The 24,487-nt window shown below is 36.3% G+C and overlaps 2 protein-coding genes across 2 annotated transcripts in view; one reads left to right on the plus strand and one right to left on the minus strand.

Moving 5' to 3' along the window:
- The window catches only part of LOC129452891 (uncharacterized), a 29,880-nt gene that overhangs the window by 4,111 nt on the left and 1,282 nt on the right, over positions 1-24,487 (minus strand). Inside the window, exons 2-4 of the mRNA XM_055216971.2 lie at positions 6,076-6,396; positions 5,340-5,678; positions 5,123-5,254 (exon numbers count right to left, since the gene is read on the minus strand). Of these exons, the coding sequence (XP_055072946.2) occupies positions 5,123-5,254; positions 5,340-5,678; positions 6,076-6,396 (792 nt within the window). The remainder of the gene's footprint in view (positions 1-5,122; positions 5,255-5,339; positions 5,679-6,075; positions 6,397-24,487) is intronic.
- LOC129452872 (uncharacterized) lies at positions 8,353-22,440 on the plus strand. Its single transcript, XM_073862385.1, has 4 exons — positions 8,353-8,557; positions 11,061-12,484; positions 17,018-17,192; positions 20,339-22,440. Exons 1-4 carry the CDS (start codon positions 8,503-8,505, stop codon positions 22,255-22,257), a joined length of 3,573 nt encoding a protein of 1,190 aa, XP_073718486.1. The 5' UTR covers positions 8,353-8,502; the 3' UTR covers positions 22,258-22,440.

Here is a 24,487-nt window from a genome sequence, read left to right on the forward strand (position 1 = left end):
GACCAAAACACAGCTAGGCCAGCTTAAAAGTGACCGAAACACAGCTTGACCAGCTTAAAAAGTGACCGAAACACAGCTAGACCAGCTTAAAAAGTGACCGAAACACAGCTAGACCAGCTTAAAAAGTGACCAAAACACAGGTTGACCTTAAAAAGTGACCGAAACACAGCTAGACCAGCTTAAAAAGTGACGGAAACACAGCTAGACCAGCTTAAAAAGTGACCGAAACACAGCTAGACCAGCTTAAAAAGTGACCAAAACACAGCTAGACCAGCTTAAAAAGTGACCGAAACACAGCTAGACCAGCTTAAAAAGTGACCAAAACACAGGTTGACCTTAAAAAGTGACCAAAACACAGCTAGACCAGCTTGAAAAGTGACCAAAACACAGCTAGACCATCTTAAAAAGTGACCGAAACACAGTTTAAAAAGTGACCAAAACACAGCTAGGCCAGCTTAAAAGTGACCGAAACACAGCTAGACCAGCTTAAAAAGTGACCGAAACACAGCTAGACCAGCTTAAAAAGTGACCAAAACACAGCTAGACCAGCTTAAAAAGTGACCGAAACACAGCTAGACCAGCTTAAAAAGTGACCAAAACACAGCTAGACCAGCTTAAAAAGTGACCAAAACACAGCTAGACCAGCTTAAAAAGTGACCAAAACACAGCTAGACCAGCTTAAAAAGTGACCGAAACACAGCTAGACCAGCTTAAAAAGTGACCAAAACACAGGTTGACCTTAAAAAGTGACCAAAACACAGCTAGACCAGCTTGAAAAGTGACCAAAACACAGCTAGACCATCTTAAAAAGTGACCGAAACACAGCTTAAAAAGTGACCAAAACACAGCTAGGCCAGCTTAAAAGTGACCGAAACACAGCTAGACCAGCTTAAAAAGTGACCGAAACACAGCTAGACCAGCTTAAAAAGTGACCAAAACACAGCTAGACCAGCTTAAAAGATGACCAAAACACAGCTAGACCAGCTTAAAAAGTGACCGAAACACAGCTAGACCAGCTTAAAAAGTGACCAAAACACAGCTAGACCAGCTTAAAAAGTGACCGAAACACAGCTAGACCAGCTTAAAAAGTGACCAAAACACAGCTAGACCAGCTTAAAAAGTGACCGAAACACAGCTAGACCAGCTTAAAAAGTGACCAAAACACAGGTTGACCTTAAAAAGTGACCAAAACACAGCTAGACCAGCTTGAAAAGTGACCAAAACACAGCTAGACCAGCTTAAAAAGTGACCGAAACACAGCTAGACCAGCTTAAAAAGTGACCAAAACACAGGTTGACCTTAAAAAGTGACCAAAACACAGCTAGACCAGCTTGAAAAGTGACCAAAACACAGCTAGACCATCTTAAAAAGTGACCGAAACACAGCTTAAAAAGTGACCAAAACACAGCTAGGCCAGCTTAAAAGTGACCGAAACACAGCTAGACCAGCTTAAAAAGTGACCGAAACACAGCTAGACCAGCTTAAAAAGTGACCGAAACACAGCTAGACAAGCTTAAAAGTGACAAAAACACAGCTAGACCAGCTTAAAAGTGACCAAAACACAGCTAGACCAGCTTGAAAAGTGACCAAAACACAGCTAGACCATCTTAAAAAGTGACCGAAACACATCTTAAAAAGTGACCAAAACACAGCTAGGCCAGCTTAAAAGTGACCGAAACACAGCTTGACCAGCTTAAAAAGTGACCGAAAAACAGCTAGACCAGCTTAAAAAGTGACCGAAACACAGCTAGACCAGCTTAAAAAGTGACCAAAACACAGGTTGACCTTAAAAAGTGACCGAAACACAGCTAGACCAGCTTAAAAAGTGACCAAAACACAGCTAGGCCAGCTTAAAAGTGACCGAAACACAGCTAGACCAGCTTAAAAAGTGACCGAAACACAGCTAGACCAGCTTAAAAAGTGACCGAAACACAGCTAGACAAGCTTAAAAGTGACAAAAACACAGCTAGACCAGCTTAAAAGTGACCAAAACACAGCTAGACCAGCTTGAAAAGTGACCAAAACACAGCTAGACCATCTTAAAAAGTGACCGAAACACATCTTAAAAAGTGACCAAAACACAGCTAGGCCAGCTTAAAAGTGACCGAAACACAGCTTGACCAGCTTAAAAAGTGACCGAAAAACAGCTAGACCAGCTTAAAAAGTGACCGAAACACAGCTAGACCAGCTTAAAAAGTGACCAAAACACAGGTTGACCTTAAAAAGTGGCCGAAACACAGCTAGACCAGCTTAAAAAGTGACGGAAACACAGCTAGACCAGCTTAAAAAGTGACCGAAACACAGCTAGACCAGCTTAAAAAGTGACCAAAACACAGCTAGACCAGCTTAAAAAGTGACCGAAACACAGCTAGACCAGCTTAAAAAGTGACCAAAACACAGGTTGACCTTAAAAAGTGACCAAAACACAGCTAGACCAGCTTGAAAAGTGACCAAAACACAGCTAGACCATCTTAAAAAGTGACCGAAACACAGCTTAAAAAGTGACCAAAACACAGCTAGGCCAGCTTAAAAGTGACCGAAACACAGCTAGACCAGCTTAAAAAGTGACCGAAACACAGCTAGACCAGCTTAAAAAGTGACCAAAACACAGCTAGACCACCTTAAAAAGTGACCGAAACACAGCTACGCCAGCTTAAAAAGTGACCGAAACACAGTTAGACCGGCTTAAAAAGTGACCAAAACACAGCTAGATTGGCTTAAAAAGTGACCAAAACACAGCTAGACCGGCTTAAAAAGTGACCGAAACACAGCTAGACCGGCTTAAAAAGTGACCAAAACACAGGTTGACCTTAAAAAGTGACCAAAACACAGCTAGACCAGCTTGAAAAGTGACCAAAACACAGCTAGACCATCTTAAAAAGTGACCGAAACACAGCTTAAAAAGTGACCAAAACACAGCTAGGCCAGCTTAAAAGTGACCGAAACACAGCTAGACCAGCTTAAAAAGTGACCGAAACACAGCTAGACCAGCTTAAAAAGTGACCAAAACACAGCTAGACCAGCTTAAAAAGTGACCGAAACACAGCTAGACCAGCTTAAAAAGTGACCAAAACACAGCCTTACCATCTTAAAAAGAGACCGAAACACAGCTAGACCAGCTTAAAAAGTGACCAAAACACAGCTAGACCAGCTTAAAAAGTGACCGAAACACAGCTAGACCAGCTTAAAAAGAGACCAAAACACAGCTAGACCAGCTTAAAAAGAGACAGAAGCACAGCTAGACCAGCTTAAAAAGTGACCAAAACACAGCTAGACCAGCTTAAAAAGTGACCGAAACAAAGCTAGACCAGCTTAAAAAGTGACCAAAACACAGCTAGACCAGCTTAAAAAGTGACCGAAACACAGCTAGACCAGCTTAAAAAGTGACCAAAACACAGGTTGACCTTAAAAAGTGACCAAAACACAGCTAGACCAGCTTGAAAAGTGACCAAAACACAGCTAGACCATCTTAAAAAGTGACCGAAACACAGCTTAAAAAGTGACCAAAACACAGCTAGGCCAGCTTAAAAGTGACCGAAACACAGCTAGACCAGCTTAAAAAGTGACCGAAACACAGTTAGGCCAGCTTAAAAAGTGTCAGAAACACAGCCAGACAAGCTTAAAAGTGACAAAAACACAGCTAGACCAGCTTAAAAGTGACCAAAACACAGCTAGACCAGCTTGAAAAGTGACCAAAACACAGCTAGACCATCTTAAAAAGTGACCGAAACACATCTCAAAAAGTGACCAAAACACAGCTAGGCCAGCTTAAAAGTGACCGAAACACAGCTTGACCAGCTTAAAAAGTGACCGAAACACAGCTAGACCAGCTTAAAAAGTGACCGAAACACAGCTAGACCAGCTTAAAAAGTGACCAAAACACAGGTTGACCTTAAAAAGTGACCGAAACACAGCTAGACCAGCTTAAAAAGTGACGGAAACACAGCTAGACCAGCTTAAAAAGTGACCGAAACACAGCTAGACCAGCTTAAAAAGTGACCGAAACACAGTTAGACCAGCTTAAAAAGTGACCGAAACACAGCTAGACCAGCTTAAAAAGCGACCAAAACACAGCTAGACCAGCTTAAAGTGACCAAAACACAGCTAGACCATCTTAAAAGGCGACCGAAACACAGCTTAAAAAGTGACCAAAACACAGCTAGGCCAGCTTAAAAGTGACCGAAACACAGCTAGACCAGCTTAAAAAGTGACCGAAACACAGCTAGACCAGCTTAAAAAGTGACCAAAACACAGCCAGACCAGCTTAAAAAGTGACCAAAACACAGCCAGACCAGCGTAAAAAGTGACCAAAACACAGCCAGACCAGCTTAAAAAGTGACCAAAACACAGCCAGACCAGCTTAAAAGTGACCAAAACACAGCTAGACCAGCTTAAAAGTGACCGAAACACAGCTAGACCCGCTTAAAAAGTGACCAAAACACAGGTTGACCTTAAAAAGTGACCAAAACACAGCTAGACCAGCTTGAAAAGTGACCAAAACACAGCTAGACCATCTTAAAAAGTGACCGAAACACAGCTTAAAAAGTGACCAAAACACAGCTAGGCCAGCTTAAAAGTGACCGAAACACAGCTAGACCAGCTTAAAAAGTGACCGAAACACAGCTAGACCAGCTTAAAAAGTGACCGAAACACAGCTAGACAAGCTTAAAAGTGACAAAAACAAAGCTAGACCAGCTAGGAGACCAGCTGAAACCAGCTCACCAGCCTATGCTGGTCTTAGCTGGATCCTTCACCAGGGTTTTTGGACCAGTGTTGTTTAGATCTTGCAAAATGGTCTATAAAGACCAAAGGGGGGATAATCCCCCTATACCCCAACAAATCGCATCCTGGCTCTCTCTAATGCATGATAATATGACCTTCATAAAAGTAATTAAATAATAAATAATAATAAAATATTTCATCTCAATGTTCTGTTGTTACTAAAATTAAACAAAAAAAGAAATAAATGTTCAATAACAGCTAAACAGTGAACAAATACGTCGAAACCCCAAACAATGTGACCTTAAAACTGAAAACTAAACATCTTAAACCTTTATACCATATACAGTAATAACACAGATGTTGTTTTTCCAGTTACTATATTAGTTGTATTAAAACTTACCCGCTTTTCTCTTTACTTTAGAGATCTTGCAGCAATAGTGGACCATCAAAGCAACACCAGCAGCAGGAATTAACAGGAAAAGAGAAACACCAACACCTACAACACCTAATAACGGACTTAAAACCCACTGACCTAAAATGATAACGTTATGACAGAGAGAGACATAAGTATTAAAGTGCACTTGTCATTTTTACTATTAGAGATTTGAGATACTCACTCCTGAGAGAAACACTGTATGTCTTGTAAAAGATCTCCCTGCCGTTGCTGCTGATCTTTAGCTGATATTCTCCAATGTCTTTGTTTGTGATGTTTGTGATGGTGAGATTTCCAGTCTGTTCGTCCAGCATCAGTCTGTCTCTGAATCTCCCATCAGCATCTATATATGAGATCTTATTGTCCACCATATCACCTTTAGCTATGAGAACACCATCAGGTCCAAACCTCCATAGTATCAGATCATCTTTCTGTATTTGTACATCAGTTTGTAGAGTAACAGATTCACCCTCAGTAACTGATACTGTCACAGCACTTGCAGATTTAATAACACGAGGAGACTCTACAAGAAATAGAGATTTCATTTATAAAACAAAGACTGGTGAAGTCATCCAGTATTTCCCATATCGCAGAAAAACAAATATTACAATGTCAGTTTCCCCCCAATATTGTGCCCTGGTCTATGGTGGATTGACCATAGCTAATATCTCTGACACAACTGAACTTTTTATGTTCTCAGGTTAGTTTAGGTTACACATCATGTTACAAATGTGTCACTGAGCATCCTTTCTGGCAAAGGAGCGATCATTGAGGAGAAGGGATAGCAATGATGCATGGTGAGATTGTTTCGTAACACACATTCGTAACTACTATGATGTTTGCACTTTATTTCTTCAATTCAGATTAAACTCAAAAACATCTCAACTTCAAAATCTTTTAATTGTTTAAAAAATGCTCACCTTTGACAATAACATTGAATCTCTTGTAAATCCTCCCAAAGACTCTGATCTCTGCTTCATAGAGTCCAGTGTGTTTGACCCTCGTGTTCTTGATGGTGAGATCTCCAGTCCTTTCTGATATCTGCATTCTTTCTTCAAAACTACTATATTTTGAAAACATTTTTAATGTTGTAGGAATAATATAGTCATTTGTTTTAAAAGTCCACCATATCTCTCTTCTTTCCCTGTCACTTATTACAGTATAAGTGTGTAGAGTAACAGATTCACCCTCATACACTGTCACTGACTCTTCGGGTACCTCATCTATATAACCAAACACACCTGCAGACACAAACAGAGACAATAATTCAGAGATTAAATCTATGAGATTGCTGGTAATGTTAGTACACAGATCTGAGATCTGTATCCTCTTTTATAAACCCAATTTGACCATTCTGATGAGAACACCTAACCATTTATCTGACAGATGGGTTACTTTTATACAGTTAGCAGTTAAATATATCAGTAAAGCCAGAAATAATAAAATGACGAAATGCCTTACATTAATGGTATTTATTTTAGTTTATATAAAACTGACTAAGTGCACTTCAATGGTAACCTACCCTGCTGAAAAAAAAACAATAAAACCATTCCAAAAAATTGGTTTCCATTAAAATACCAATAGGAACCATTAGCTTTTACCATTAAAACCACTACACTGTAGTGTGTTTTGGGCCATATTCCATTAGAACCAATGCATAAAAAACATCTTACGCTAACTTTTTTGAAAAATGCATTACACCGCCACCACGCCTTGCAGCGCCTCAATGAATTAAGCAAAGAAAGAAATGGGCAGTTATGGGCTGGTCAGACAAATACTATAAGATGTATCAGCCCAAAAAGTACCTTGGCCTATCGGACAATTAGGTTAGAACCCTGCGTTAGGTGTTGTTGTGCAGTGTTGGAGGGGAAGGTCATGTGCTACATTACTGCAGGATCTGAATTTACTCTAAACTAATGAGAGCTGAGATGTTGCAGATCCTGATACAGACCTAAAGATTGTTTTTGTTTTATAAATACACATTTTGTAAGTTTTTCTCCATCACATTGATCTTCAGGTGAAATATCTGTATTAAGGAGCGTGGAGACCAAAAATTTACAAAGTTAATGTTTGCTGAGATTGCAATCATGCTTTTTGGTACTTTTCTTAAAAGATTTAAAAACCTTACGATAGTGTTAATGGAGCTGTTAACAGAGCTGTCAGTCTTCATGAAATGCTTTTGTTACAGTCACATCAGTGTTAATAGAGCTGTTGATAAACCTCATTATTCAAGAATGTATGTTGAATGATTTACACCTAATTCATTACGGTCATTTCTTAAGATCTCATGTCAATTTACTCACAAAGCAAATGTTTGTGTTTTGAAGAGGCTGAGACACGAAAATGTCATTTTAAAACACAAAATTTAGCTTTGTGATAAGTTAGTTAACTCTTTAGTTTTAGAAGTTAGAGAGTCCCCAAGTAGTTTAATTGCTCAGAAATATCATTTAAATGTGAAGATTACCTAAAAACTGACTAGAAAAACATTTCAACATGGTTACAAACTTTAGATTTGTTTGATAAAACATTGTCATTATTTTTGGTGTATTTCTAATAATTTTCACATGTTAAGATTCTCTTAACAGCTTTAATTCACTAAAATTGTGATTTTCTGCAGTGGTTTTGATACAACATTTCTTTAAAGGTCCCGTTTTTCATGATCCCATTTTTCAAACTTTAGTTAGTGTGAAATATTGCTGTTAAAGTATAAATAATACCTGTAAAATTATAAAGCTTAAAGTTCAATGCCAAGTGATATTTTTAATTTGCTTTTCAAAAACTACAGAGAACGGCTGGTTTGGACTACAGCCACAGGTTGAATGACATAAAAATACAAGTTTTAAAATAAATATAAACCAAAGAATTGGACTGATTCAATCCTGAAACAGATTCCTCTAGTATGAATGTTTTACTGACATTAAGGGACAGTTTCAAGAAATGTTTTTAACCAAATCATTCGTGGACCTCATTTACATTCTTTTTTCCTACTACAGAAGTCAATGGGGTCCATGAATGGTTTGGCTACAAACATGTCTCAAAATATCTTCCTTTGTGTTCATCACAACAACAAAATTGAGACATGTCTATAACAATATGAGGGTAAATTATGACAAAATGTTCATTTTTGGGTGAACTATCCCTTTAAAATAATCCCTGGGAAACCACCCCTAAGTGTTGTAATGCCTCTTTTTCATCTCTAGTTCACGCCCATAGAGAAAAGGGATTGAGACCTTCAGTTAAGCTCCTCCTACAACATTCCACCAATAAATACTGGAGTCAAACACACAGAGAAATCAATCACTCCACGTGACACAACTTTGGTGCTGGTAAAAGAGAAGTTTGAGAAGATGAGAGATCCACAACCATGCAGAATGGAGAATGAAGATACAGAGGAACAAAAAGGTTGGTTTGGTGTATATTTTTCAATCCTCGTTTTTAATGGTTGAGGAATAATAAAGCTTTAATGGATTAAGTGTCTGTAGTTACATCAGGAAAACAGAAAATTGCTTTTGAGAAATCTGAGGTAAAAATTAAATCAAACGAGATTATCATAATACCACATAGGGCTGCACAATTAATCAAATAAAGAGAGAGGAAATAATCACGATCTCGATTCATACATAAATTCAATACCTTTTCTAAATGACGGCGATTCGCATACAGTATTTCCCTGAATTATTGAGACGCCGTGTTCATGTATTTACATTACTTTACAATCCAAGATGCTATATCAGTCAAACTTGCTCACACAGTGTAAAACCAAACCCTATTAATTCACCAATCAGACCCGATCGTTTCTCTCTTTTCTGCTTCTTATTTGCTGCGTTCCGCTGTCACTCACGTGACGTATAACAACAAGGCGGCAAACCTAAACACAGTCGAGTAACTTGGTGGATTTGAAGCGGCAATTTTCACACAAAAGAGAGTAAAAAATTAGCGCCATTTCGGAAAATCGTGGTGGCGACGGAGAGCGAAAGGGTGCAACAATACTGGTTCCGAAAAAAGGCAAGGAAATAAGTTACTTATGGCCGTTTCTCAATCCGAAGACTGCAGCCTCAGGAGGTCGCAATATGCAGGCTGCATACGTCATCAAGACTGGTTTATTTAAATTAACTGAGCATTACATTCGCAAGTCATAAACATATTACAACAATTTACAATTAATTAAGAATAATAGTCATATTTACGTTAATTGTTAATATTCTGAAATAAGACAGTCTTGATGGTGCATATACCTAAGGAGGCTGCAGCCTTCAGATTGAGAAATGGCCTCTGTATCATGCCCTAAATTCCCCATTAGAAAGGGTTTTTAGCACAAACATGTCTGAGTTTGATGCCTCAAAATGTTGATCGTTTAGTGTTTTAAGGTTGGCCAGTTTGAGTGTACAAAAAGCGCATGTGCTGTTTATTTTAATTATTTTTATTCATTAATGTCAATTTTATTGTTTATGCTTAACAGCTAACAAATTTTAAATTACTCACCTTAAGGGGTCTAAAATAAGGAAAAGAGACTTAAGACATGTTTTTATAACTTAAAGTCCTGCCAAGCTAACAATTTTTGATTCCCAAAATGTTTTCCTAACTTTGGTTTTTGGTTCTAAAAACGTTCCACTAACGTTAGTTTTTGGTTCCCATAACGTTATTTTCCAAGGTTTGTTTTTGGTTAGCCAGGAAAGTTTTCTTTACAGAAATAGAATGTTATTTTGTTCCCCTAACGTTATTTTTAGGTTGGTTTAACGTTAAATGTCTTTATTTTGAGCTAAAAGCTACAATGCTGCATTTATAATTATAATTATCATGAAATATATAATTTTAAAGGAATTTATCTACCAAATCATTGCACATAAGAATTAGTTCTGATGAATATAAATAATTAAATATGTAATAGCGGGCATCTCCAACTCTACTGAGCTACTGTCTGCAGACTTTCAACCAGTTTCAACCCAGCTCAAAACACACCGGTCTGTAATTTTCAAGCAACACTGAACACCTTGATTGGCTGCTTCAACTGTATTTGAATAATAATACATTTGTGACGATTATGACGATTAATTGCCTGTTTTAGGGCTTTGGCGTTTAATTTTCATGTTTGTTTGTTTGTTTATTAAATAATTTTCACATATTGTTGTGATCATTAAAAATGAAATCTTTTGCAAGGTTTACCTGGCAGTAAATATTAACACATAACACATATTTGAAAGTTATTGTTTAATGAGTATATCTTTAAAACTCTGAAAATTCTTTAGTAGAAATAAACCTAATAAAGTGTCTGAAAAATAACTAAAGATAAAACTGCAATCAAAATAAACTGACAATACCAGAACAGGCCTTAAATAGTAGCCAATAGCCAATAAGGTCATATTAGTACTGGACCACATGTCTTTAGTGGCTTCAAAAAATCAATTCCTTACAGATCCTTAAGAATAGCATCTTTCACTTCCCTAAATTTGGAATTGCTGTTTTGGAAATTTATGTTTTACCTGGCAGTTCATACTGCTTTTCAAAATTGTGCAGCATTTCTTTAAATGCTGTTTTTCCACTGTATTGAATATTTTTGCAATGTATCGTGTTACACTATCAGTTAAGGAGCGCCATCTGATACTGTCCCGTTTATACAGGTACTGCAGCTCCCCCATGTGTTTTTTAGAGACACACAATGAGACAATGAGATCAAACAATTGCGATGAGATGATTATTTAATCATTGTGACAGCCCTATGCATAGAGAGATGTTTTTTTTGTTTCTTGTGCATCATCGTGTCTCACAATTGTCTCGCTTTATCGTGCCCAATGTAAAAAGGACTTGACTATGTTACCTGGAAATTAACCTGTGACCTTGCTGCACTGCTTTACTACATCATGTGTTTTATCACTCCTGACCTGATAGTTTTCTGTTTTCATTTTAGATGTGATGGAAGTGAATAAGGACAGTCAAGCTGAAGTGAATGAAGCAGATGGGAAACATCAAAATGTAAAAACCAAATGTCATGCTTCACAGAAAGGATCTCTGAGAAGAGAAGACAAAAAGTGTAAAAAGAGTTTCAGAAAAGTTGGAGGCCCTGCAGATCACATGAGGACTCAACATGGAAGGAAACCATTTAAATGTCATCCATGTGGAAAGTTTTTCAGATTTTATAGTGCCCTTAAGGAACACATGAGAATTCACACTGGAGAAAAACCATTCAAATGCAGTCAGTGTGACAAACATTTCGCCCAAAAATCATGTGTTAAAACGCACATGAGAATTCACACTGGAGAGAAACCATTCACATGTAAACAGTGTGGGAAGAGTTTTGCCCATAAATCAACCATGGACTACCACATGAGAATTCACACTGGAGAGAAACTGTTCAAATGCAGTCGGTGTGACAAAAGTTTCACCCAACAATCAGGTGTTGATAGACACATGAGAATTCACACTGAAGATAAACCTTACAAATGCAGTGAGTGTACGAAGAGTTTTACCACTGGAAGTGACCTTAATACACACATGACAATTCACACCGGAGAGAAACCAATCAAATGCAGTCAATGTGACAAAAGATTCATCCACAAATCAAGTCTTGATAGACACATGAAAATTCACACTGGAGAGAACACTTTTGAATGTCATCAATGTGGAAAGTTTTTCGACTGCTATAGTACCCTTAACTCACACATGAGTGTTCACACTGGAGAAAAACCGTTCAAATGCAGTCAATGTGACAAAAGTTTTGCCCACCAATCAGCTGTTGATAGACACATGAAAATTCACACCGGAGTAAAACCTTTTGAGTGTCATCAATGTGGAAAGTTTTTCAGATGCTCTAGTAGCCGTAATGTACACATGAGGGTTCACACTGGAGAGAAACCATTTACGTGTAAACAGTGTGGAAAGAGCTTTACCACCGCTGGTAACCTTAAGGAACACGTGAGAGTTCACACCGGAGAGAAACCTTTCGAATGTCATCAATGTGGAAAAACGTTCAGCGGTTATAGTAGCCGTAATATACACATGAGAATTCACACTGGAGAGAGAGCGTTCACTTGTCATCTGTGTGGAAAGAGCTTTATCACCGCTGGTAACCTTAAGACACACATGATAACTCACACTTGCAGTCAGTGTGGAAAGAGTTTCCGGGACAAAAATACACTTAAGATACACAAAAAAATTCACACCGGAGAAAAACCTTTTGAATGTCATCAATGTGGAAAGTTTTTCAGATCCTCTAGTAGCCGTAATATACACATGAGAATTCACACTGGAGAGAAACCGTTCACATGCCAGCAGTGTGGAAAGAGCTTTACCACCGCTGGTAACCTTAAGGAACACGTGAGAGTTCACACCTTTTGAATGTCATCAATGTGGAAAAACGTTCAGCGGTTATAGTAACCGTTATGCACACATGAGTATTCACACCACAGAGAAACCTTAGCGTGTAGACGCTTTGAAGAATCACATGGGAACTCACACTGGAGTCTTACAGTCCACATGAGGGTTCACACTGGAGAGAAACCACTTACGTGTAAACAGTGTGGGAAGAGTTTCACATGGAAATGTAGTTTCAGAACTCTCACTCTGGGAAAAAAGCCATTAAAATGTGATGAGTGCGGTAAAATGTTTAAATCCTCATCATATCTGATGATACACAGAGTGTTTGTCTGTTTGAAATTTAAAAAAACATGTTGGTTCGAGATGTCATATGTGCTTTGAGTGTGAACAATGTACTACTGGAACTCAATGTTTAGTTTGGGACCCCCAGACCCTGTTCAAGTTTTTTATTCTGATATTTCATGACTTTTTTAATTAACATAAGATAAATTGAGAATTTTGAGAGTTTTTTACTTATTGACTGCACATGTGATGAACCCAGTAATAAAGCTTATTTTGACCACAATTAATTTTTTGCATGCTTGTAATCTGTTTGGTACCTCAGGTCAACAGAAAACACTAACGTAAAACAAATTTTTAAGTCAAATTATAGCACATTTTTTTTCTATTTGTAACTTATAATCAACCTCATAGTATAAATGGAACGAAACAAGTTTTTTTATATAAATACAATTAAACTTTATCATTTTTTCCATCAAATAAGAAGTGAAGCAAATCTAGAGAGAATAAAAGGATTACCAAAATATTTTACAAGTTTGAGTATTTGAATCTAGTATAACTTTTTCAATTTTTTGTGCTAAACACAACAGTGCACACGCCAGGGTCTGTCAATTTAAAACTTTTAACATTTTTGATGTTAAGACCCATTCCCATATATTAATTTATAAATCTTTGTATAATTCTTGCATTTGTGTCATAAAAAAAAATCTATGGACTACACCGCATGTGACCTGTTACCGGAAGTGATGTATTTGTGTTCCAATTAAAGGTGACATAGAATGATTGAACGGAGTATTTATCCTTGTTCTGTGATGTGACATGTAGACAAAAAATGTTTTGTTTGGGTCTGTAATGCCTTAAAAGCTTCCTAAAAACCTCTCTCAGATAGCTCTATTAGGGTGGGGGATTTTAAACAAGTGGTTTTGCCCTATTTGGCTCACCCTACTGGCTTAACTTGCAATCTCATTACTGATTGGCTGACTTTGCTGCCACTCAAAAAATGTAGCCAATTATTTTAAAGTGGAGGGGCAGTTAGATGCAGGGGGGCAGGGTTTCATATTTTATTGAAGCAGCCCTGGGCACCGCCATTAGCTAGCGAACCCCCACCTGCTCTTAGCATTCCATTGACTCCCATTCATTTTGGCGTCACTTTGACAGTGAATAACTTTACATCTGAGGCGTTTAAAGACTCATTTTTTGCATCTATTATTTATAAAGAAACACTAAAATGTATAAAAGGATCCATTACCTTGTATCTTACGTTATGGCCCAGTAGAAGAATTTTTTGTAAAACTATGATAACGATTGCTTCATAACCACGCGACTCTCTGTCGCACAGTAGAGAAATTACCGTATGGACAGGAGGAGAAGCGCATGTAGAATATGGCGTACTGGCGTTAAACTTTAAAATAAATAAATACTATGCAAAATGACAAAGTAATTAATCAGAATACTAAATATACTTAATACAAAATGTACTCCTGTTCACGCTCGCCGTTTCTGCAAGATTCGGTGGGTGATTCAGATTTCTCTCGGCACAGCTATTAGAAGACTTACAATTGTCAGACAGGTTGCTCACGTCACCAAGCTCAGTTTGAGTCTGCGCAGTAGGCTCGACCCCCCGGAAGTGTGAGCTTCTAATTGGCTTCACTTGTCTCCGTTGAATCCAACGGGGTCGCTGTGTCCATTTCTTTTACTGTCTATGGTTAGATGCCTGTGATGTCATAATCATCAGTTTTTAAGATTGGGCTGTTTTCTGGCTGACATTTCTAAAAGAGGAATAACTATGAGACTGAGATGTTTAGCATGTTTAGCACTTTTTGTATGTTTGTGAATGTGGGTAGACTACCATTATTCAACAAAGACATGGTAAAAATGTTTTTTCATTCTCTGTCCCCTTTAAAAGTGCGAAGTGAAAAAATGATTACTTTTTGTTTAACTTTATCATTAACATTTAAATAATTAAAAACAATTGATTATTATAAAATTAAAAATGATTTATTTAATATTTATACCGAACTTCGACAGTCCTATCCAAATGTCTTGACCATATAGTCCACAAAATAAAACACATACATCACATAATTGATGCAGTAACAGAAACTGTCCTTTATATACGTGGTATAACATTAAATCAACCTTAATAACAGATACATAAACTGTTTCTGGTAACAATGTAAAAGTAATGCTTAATGTATTTTAAATACTTACCGCAAACGTGTAAGAAAATAATGATTTTAAAGATGTTCTTCATAATATTGTTGATTCCAGTAAGAAATTATTTAATGAGGATATTCAGTGAAATATATAAATGCAAATAATATCAGTTTGTTGTCTTTGAGCCGCATCAACCCAGAGTATAATGTTTAACCCGCTACATATGCTACATAGCCTTCTGGAGTGGTACCTATAACTTTTTTGTATTTTGAAAAATGCTTATTGTTATTCCCTATTTGATTTTGTATATTGTTGTTATATTAATAAAACAAAAACCACTGACTTACATCGACTGCTAACACAAATCTTCTAAAAGCTAAACTCAATGCATTATACACTAATGGGCGTACTGTACATGACCACATGTGCTATAAAACAAAAACAATTTACTCAACATTGTTGTGCAGTGTTTGGTGGAGGTCATGTGCTACATAACTGCAGGATCTGAATTTACTCTAAATTAATGAGAGCTGAGATGTTGCAGATCCTGATACAGACTTAAAGATTTTTTTTTATATATAAATATAAGTTTTTCTCCATCACATTGATCTTCAGATAATATGTCTGTATTAAGGAGCGTGGAGACCAAAAATGTACAAAGTTTATGTTTGCCGAGATTGCAATCTGCTTTTTGGTACTTTTCTTAAAAGATTTAAAAACCTTCCAATAGTGTTAATGGAGCTGTTAACAGAGATGTCAGTCTTCATGAAATGCTTTTGTTTCAGTCACATCAGTGTTAATAGAGCTGTTGATAAACCTCATTATTCAAGAATGTATGTTGAATGATTTACACCTAATTCATTACGTTAATTTCTTAAGATCTCATGTCAATTTACTCACAAATGTTTGTGTTTCGAAGAGGCTGAGACATGAAAATGTCATTTTAAAACACAAAATTTATCTTTGTGATAAGTTAGTTAACTTTTAGAGGTTAGAGAGTCCCCAAGTAGTTGAATTGCTCAGAAATATAATTCAAATATGAAAGGTAACACTTTACAATAAGGTTCATTAGTTAACATTAGTTAATGTATTAACTAACTTGAACAAACCATGAGCAATACATTTGTTACAGTATTTATTCATCTTTGTTAATGTTAGTAAAAATGTAAGCTTTAATTGTTTGTTCATGTTAGTTCAGAGTCCATTAACTAATGTTAACAATGTTTTAATAAAGTATTAGTAATTGTTGAAATTAACATTAACAAAGATTAATAAATGCTGTATAAGTGCAGTTAATTATTAGTTCATGTTAACTGATGTAGCTAACTAATGTTTACTAAGGAACCTTATTGTAAAGTGTTACCATATGAACATTACCTAAAAACTGACTAGAAAAACATTTCAACTTGGTTACACACTTTAGATTTGTTTGATAAAACATTGTCATTATTTTGGTGTATTTCTAATAATTTTCACATGTTAAGATTCGCTTTAATTCACTAAAATTGTGATTTTCTGCAGTGGTTTTGAAACAACATTTCTTTAAAGGTCCAGTTTTTCATGATCTCATTTTTCAAACTTTAGTTAGTGTGTAATGTTGCTGTTAAAGTATAAATAATACCTGCAAAATTATAAAGCTTAAAGTTCAATGCCAAGTGATATTTTTAATTTGCTTTTCAAAAACTACAGAGAATGGCTGGTTTGGACTACAGCCACTGGTTGAATGACATAAAAATACAAGTTTTAAAATAAATATAAACCAAGGAATTGGACTGATTCAATCCTGAAACAGATTCCTCTAGTATGAATGATTTATTGACATTAAGGGACAGTTTCAAGAAATGTTTTAACCACATCGTTCGTGGACCCCATTTACTTCCTTAGTATTATTTTTCCTTCTACAGAAGTAAAAATATCAAAATATCTTCCTTTGTGTTCATCACAACAACAAAATTGAGACATGTCTATAACAATTTGAGGGTAAATTATGACAAAATGTTCATTTTTTGGCGAACTATCCCTTTAAAATAATCCCTGGGAAACCACCCCTAAGTGTTTAAATGCCTCTTTTTCATCTCTAGCACACCCATAGAGAAAAGGGATTGAGACCTTCAGTTAAGCTCCTCCTACAAAATTCCACCAATAAATACTGGAGTCAAACACACAGAGAAATCAATCACTCCATGTGAGACAACTGAAATCTTGTTGGTGCTGGTAAAAGAGAAGTTTGAGAAGATGAGAGATCCACAACCATGCAGAACGGAGAATGAAGATACAGAGGAACAAAAAGGTTGGTGTATATTTTTCAATCCTCGTTTTTAATGGTTTAGGAATAATAAAGCTTTAATTCGGTGGATTAAGTGTTTGTAGTTAAATCAGGAAAAACTGAAAATTGCTTTGAGAAATCTGAGGTAAAAATTAAATTAAAACGAGATTATCATACCACCTAGGGCTGCACAATTAATCAAATAAAGAGAGAGGAAAGAATCGATCTCGATTCCTACATAAATTCAATACCTTTTCTAAATGACGGCGATTCGCACATACATGTATTCAGATGCCGTGTTCATGTATTTACATTACGATCCAAGAATATCAGTCAAACTTGCTCACACAGTGTAAAACCAAACCCTGTTCATTCACCAATCAGACCCGATCGTTTCTCTCTTCTCTCCTTCTTATTTGCTGCGTTCCGCTGTCACTCACGTGACGTATAACAAGGCGGCAAACCTAAACACAGTCGGTTTACTTGATTGATTTGAAGCGGCAATTTTCCACACAAAAGAGAGGAAAATATTAGCGCCATTTCAGAAAATCCTGGTGGCGACGGAGAGAGTGAACAATACTGGTTTCCGAAAAAGGCAAGGAAATAAGTTACTTCTTGCCGTTTCTCAATCTGAACGCTGCAGCCTCAGGAGGTCGCAATATGCGGGCTGCATACGTCATCAAGACGTTGTTTTGGTTTATTTAAGTTAACTGAGCATTACATTAGCAAGTCATAAACATATAACAAAACATTTTACGAGTAACTAGGGATAATAATCAACTTTAAGTGCATTGTTTATATTCTGAAATAAGACATACATCTACCTCAGGAGGCTGCAGCCTTCAGATCGAGAAACGGGCTCTTTATCACGCCCTAAATTCACCATTAGAAAGGGTTTCACAAACATGTCTGAGTTTCTCCTTGACGCCTCAAAATGTTGATCGTTTAGTGTTTTAAAGGTTTCGTGTTTTTAAAGTTTCAAGGTTGGCCAGTTTGAGTGTACAAAAAGCGCATGTGCTATTTATTTTATTTTATTCATTAATGTCCAATTTTAAATTACCGTAAGGGGTCTAAAATAAGGAAAAGAGACTTTAAAGACACTTATATACTTTTTATTATAACTCAAAGTCCTGCAAAGCTAACAATTTTTGGTTCCCAAAACGTTCCCCTAACGTTAGTTTTTGGTTTACATAGTTATTTTCCAAGGTTTGTTTTTGGTTAGCCAAGAAAGTTTTCTTTACAGAAATAGAATGATATTTTTAGGTTAGTTTAACGTTCCCCTAACGTAATTTTTGGTTAGTTTAACGTTAAATGTCTTTATTTTGAGCTAAAAGCTACAATGCTGCCTGCATATAATTATTTTCATGAAATATATCATTTTAAAGGGATTTATCTACCAATCAGTGCACATAATTAGTACTGATGAATATAAATAAATAAATATATGTTACAACGGGCATCTCCAACTCTCTGCCCCTGGCGAGCTACAGTCCTGCAGACTTTAGCTTCAACACAGCTCCAACACACCGGTCTGTAATTATCAAGCAACAATGAACACCTTGATTGGCTGCTTCAACTGTGTTTGGAGCGAAAATCTGTAGGACTGTAGCTCACAAGGAGCAGGGTTCATAGATTGTTTTTTTTTTTTAGTGCGTCATCATGTCTGGCTGCTACCCAGTCTCGTTTCCTGATATAGTCACATATTTTTTTATTATTTTTCGTGATATTTTCACAAATTTCCCGGGTTTTTTGTGATCATATAATGAATTATAGTTTTCGTGTGATTGGTTACTCAACTGCTTTTTCCTATTTTTAAACCATTGTAGCTTCGGTGTAGGGTTAGATTTGGTGCTTGCATTAGAATGTCACTTAATACATTGGTTTATACAATTTTTTTCTGATTTATTTTTTTATATGTCACCTGGCGTTAGGGTTAGAGTTGGGTTTGTAGGGATGTAATTTTATGTAAATCTAACCCTAAACCGAAGCGACAATGGTAAGAAAATAGTAAGTGAAGAGTTTGGTTCCAAAACGCAATAAATCCATTTTGACAAATTTCGGTAAAAACCACTATTTTCTGTTACAAACTTTCACATAGCATCTTTAGGTTATAATAACATAAAATTCAAATCCATAACTTGATTTTCAAAGATTTATTATTAAAACGAATTATTTTTTCCACAAAATGCAATAAATCCATGATAAGTTTTGATCAAAATGCTATAAATCCATTGAATCAATAGCCTATATATTCATCGTTGCCATTTTTATATTCATTTAGTTGACTAGTGGTATACACTGATTAAAAAATATAAACATTAATGGCATTAATCAAAACACTTACTTTGTCATATTAAGAACATTGTCATTGCTGCGGTATACTTGATGTTGTCGCTTAACATTTTTCAAAGCGATTCGCTGTAAAATGTTTTGGTCCTGCTCGATTTTCATTGACTTTGAGTAAAATTATGTAAAGTTTTTCACAAGATCCCCTGGGGTCAATGTGTTAGCATGACAAAAGCTTGATGCTGTCGGGAGAACAAGCACCCGTCTCCCGAGTGCCTCTCGCGTTAATTATTAGAGGTTGATGGCTTGTGTTTCTTTCAATGTTTATCATTGCCATTAAAGTAATATTTTGTTTTTGTTTGTTTGTTGATCACGAAGTACAAAGTAGATGAGGAAAACTAAGATTCCGTGTACTCAACGCGCCACCATTGTTTGTTTACATTGCGTGGAATGGTGCGCTGTAATTTGTGGAGCGGATTTATTGCATTCTGTGGAAAAGGAGGAGTGGCATTTATCGCGTTTTAGGAAAACAGAATAACACAGCGGATATTGGATTTTGCGTAAAATTAAGATTTTACTTTTTAATACTGACCTGATATAATACTGATTCTGACAGTAACTAATTTTTTTCAAAAATGGCATTTATTGCGTTTCGGAACCAAACTCTTCAAGTGATAATCACACAAAAACAGGAATTCGTTATACCATCACGAAAAAACGCGGAAATTCGTTATAATACCACGAAAAAAGATTAAAAAATGTGACTATATAACAAAATTAAGGACTTGACTTTGACTTTGTGGAAATTAACCTGTGACCTTGCTGCACTGCTTTACATAATATGTTTTATCACTCCTGATCTGAGTTTTCTGTTTTCATTTTAGATACGATGGAAGGGAATAAGGACGGTCAAGCTGAAGTGGATGGGAAACATCAAAATGTAAATGTTTCACAGAAAGGATCTCTGAGAAGAGAAGACATAAAGTGTAAAAGGAGTTTCAGAAAACCTGGAGGCCCTGAGGTTCACATGAGGACTCAAAATGGAAGGAAACCATTTACATGTCATCTGTGTGGAAAGAGCTTCAGAATCAAAGCACGCTTTAACGCACATATGAGAATTCACACTGGAAAGAAACCATTTAAATGTCATACATGTGGAAAGTTTTTCAGATTTTATAGTGCCCTTAAGAAACACATGAGAATTCACACTGGAGAAAAACCGTACAAATGCCAGCAGTGTGGAAAGAGTTTTGCCAATGGAAGTAACCTTAATAAACACATGAGAATTCACACTGGAGAGAAACCGTACACATGTCATCAGTGTGGTAAGAGTTTTGCCATTGAAAATAACCTCAAGATACACATGAGAATCCACACTGGAGAGAAACCATTCAAATGCAGTCAGTGTGACAAACGTTTCACCCAAAAATCATGTGTTAAAACGCACATGAGAATTCACACTGGAGAGAAACCATTCACATGTAAACAGTGTGGGAAGAGTTTTGCCCATAAGTCAACCATGGACTACCACATGAGAATTCACACTGGAGAGAAACTGTTCAAATGCAGTGAGAATGAGAAGAGTTTTACCACTAGAAGTAACCTTAATACAAACATGAGAATTCAAACAGAAGAGAAACCGTTCAAATGCAGTCAGTGTGACAAAAGTTTCACCCAACAATCAGGTGTTGATAGACACATGAGTATTCACACCGGAGAAAAACCTTTTGAATGTCGACAATGTGGAAAGTTCTTCGGATGTTCTGGTGCCCTCATTAAACACAAGAGAATTCACACCGGAGAGAAACCTTTTGAATGTCATCAATGTGGAAAGTTTTTCAGATGCTCCAGTTCCCTTATTAAACACATGAGAATTCACACTGGAGAGAAACCTTACTCGTGTCATCATTGTGGTAAGAGTTTTGCCCAACATTCAGGTTTAACAACACACATGAGAACTCACACTGGAGAGAAACCATTCAAATGCAGTCAGTGTGACAAAAGTTTCACCCAACAATCAGGTGTTGATAGACACATGAGTATTCACACTGAAGATAAACCTTACAAATGCAGTGAGTGTACGAAGAGTTTTACCACTGGAAGTGACCTTAATACACACATGACAATTCACACCGGAGAGAAACCAATCAAATGCAGTCAATGTGACAAAAGATTCACCCACAAATCAAGTCTTGATAGACACATGAAAATTCACACTGGAGAGAACACTTTTGAATGTCGTCAATGTGGAAAGTTTTTCAACTCCTGTAGTACCCTTAACAGACACATGAGTGTTCACACTGGAGAAAAAACGTTCAAATGCAGTCAGTGTGACAAAAGTTTTGCCCAGCAAGGTGGTGTTAATAAACACATGAAAATTCACACCGGAGAAAAACCTTTTGAATGTCATCAATGTGGGAAGTTCTTCAAATGTAATCGTGCTCTCAATACACACATGAGGATTCACACTGGAGAGAAACCGTTCACATGCCAGCAGTGTGGAAAGAGCTGTACCACCGCTGGTAACCTTAAGGAACACATGAGAGTTCACACCGGAGAGAAACCTTTCGAATGTCATCAATGTGGAAAAACATTCAGCGGTTATAGTAGCCTTTATGCACACATGAGAATTCACACTGGAGAGAGAGCGTTCACCTGTCATCTGTGTGGAAAGAGCTTTATCACCGGTGGTCACCTTAAGACACACATGATAACTCACACTTGCAGTCAGTGTGGAAAGAGTTTCCGGGATAAAAACACACTTAAGACGCACAAAAAAATTCACACCAGAGAGAAATCTTAGCGTGAAGACGCTTCGAAGAATCGCATGAGAACTCACACCGGAATCTTACAGTCCACATGAGAATTCACACTGGAGAGAAACCATTTACGTGTAAACAGTGTGGGAAGAATTTCACATGGAAATGTAGTTTCAGAATTTATCAGTGCTCTTACTCTGGAGAAAAGCCATTTAAATGTGATGAGTGCAGTAAAATGTTTAAATCCTCATCATATTTGATGATACAAATGAGTGTTCATGCAGTGTAAGAGTTTCATTGCAAAACGAGATAAATCCATTTTTAACATTTTTGTCAAAACATGTTTATTATTATGTTATCATCAGTGTTGGGGAAAGTTACTTTCAAAAGTAATGCATTACAATATTAAGTTACTCCCCAAAAAAGTAACTCATTGCGTTACTTAGTTACTTTTCATGGAAAGTAATGCTTACGTTACTTTTAAGTTACTTTTGTGTTACTTTTTCTTACTTGGCTGAGGATCTCTTTCAGGCTTTACAGGTGTTTTGTTATGATTGCAAAAATATCAAGCTCTGGCCTGCCATCTCCGTTTCTAACTCAAACGTTTCGCGCTAAGGCGCACAGTGTAATTCTACATTAATATGTTCAGTTTAATTCAGAACATTGTTATTTTTAAATTGAATTAAATAAACTGAAAAGTAACTCGCATTACTTTTTAAAAAAAGTAACTCAAAATTAATGTGTACGTTTACAAAGTAAAGCGTTACTTTACTCGTTACTTCAGAAAAGTCATATTATTACGTAATGTGCGTTACTTGTAATGCGTTACCCCCAACACTGGTTATCATGTTATTATTTTGTTTTATGGTGCTACTTAGCTGTATTTTTTAAGTTATGAAGGTTTAAATCAAAACAAACCAACTGCAGTTGAATTGATATTAATTGGAATGAACAAGCAAAAAACGAGATTTCTGAAAAATTAAAAAAATGGAGTTATATCGTTTTGCAACGAAACTCTTCAACTGTAAAATCTTAGTTGTGTACTGATTGTTTTAAAGTCTTTATGTCTGATTGAAATAAAAAAAAAACATGTTGGTTTGAGATGTCATTTGTGCGAACAAGGTACTACTGGACCCCAATGTTCAGTTTGGGACCCCCAGACCCTGTTCAAGTTTTTTATTCTGATATTTCATGACTTTTTTAAATAACATAAGATAAATTGAGAATTTTTGTTTTTTACTTGTTGGCTACACATGTGATGAACCCAGTAATAAAGGTTATTCTGACCACAATTTATTTTTGCATGCTTGTAATCTGTTTGTTACCTCAGGTCAACAGAAAACACTAATGTAAAACTAATTTTTAAGTCAAATTATAGCAAATTTTTTTCTATTTGTAACTTATAATCAACCCAATAGCATAAATGTAACAAAATTCTTTCCATCAAGTAAGAAGTGAAGCAAATCTAGGCAGAATAAAATAATTACCAAAATATTTTACAATTTTGAGTATTTGAATCTAGTAACTTTTTCAATTTTTTGTGCTAACACAACAGTGCACACACCTGGGTCTGTCAATTTAAAACTTTTAAAATGTTTGATGTTGAGACCCATTCTGCCCTACAAAGGCTAAGTGCAGTAACTATGCAAACACTGAAATGGGGAAAAATGCCCTTAAAGTTTTTTTACATCAGCCAGTCAAACATGTTACTGCAATTTTGGTAGTTACTGCGCTTTGGCTTTGTAGGGCAGCACTGTCTACTACACCAATAACAATATTTGGTTATTACAATTTATATAGGGACATTGGGGTTGGTCCAAAGCCAAAATAATGGACTAATTTCATCCCAGATAAATTTACCTTAAAAAAACCCGGTTTCTGTTTGTTTAATGGTTTGACTAGTTGCTGAAACCTCTTAAACAAATACCTTGTCGAAAATAAATGTTTTGGTTTCATGGTAATCTATGTGTTGTTTATTTTGCTTGTTATATAAATAAACTACTTTTAAAGGACTTTGTTGTTACTTATTCTTTGCCGAGTTTACCGGAAGTTACGTGATGACCACGAAAGCTGCGTGTTTATGTTGTTACTGCTGAAACCGTCAATAGGAAAAATGAATTGCACTCCGCCTAAAATGGTCGCACAAATATTCATTTTTGGTAGCATGTCATCATTTCATATGGTGCAATAAGCGACATTTTAAAAATTGTATTTATCCGACATATTTTTTCTCCAAACAATCCTAGTCCTGTAAAGCACGGTGTTCTGCTTATG

The sequence above is a fragment of the Misgurnus anguillicaudatus genome, chromosome 23 (assembly GCF_027580225.2).
Source record: "Misgurnus anguillicaudatus chromosome 23, ASM2758022v2, whole genome shotgun sequence".
Taxonomy (NCBI): Eukaryota; Metazoa; Chordata; class Actinopteri; order Cypriniformes; family Cobitidae; genus Misgurnus; species Misgurnus anguillicaudatus.

Excerpts from the sequence above, each read along its gene's own strand:
- LOC129452872 (XM_073862385.1), top strand. The coding sequence starts at position 8,503 with ATGAGAGATCCACAACCATGCAGAATGGAGAATGAAGATACAGAGGAA. Across the intron at positions 12,485-17,017 it reads ACGTGAGAGTTCACACCTTT|TTAAGCTCCTCCTACAAAAT; the intron begins TGAATGTCATCA and ends TGAGACCTTCAG. Across the intron at positions 17,193-20,338 it reads AGATACAGAGGAACAAAAAG|ATACGATGGAAGGGAATAAG; the intron begins GTTGGTGTATAT and ends TTTTCATTTTAG.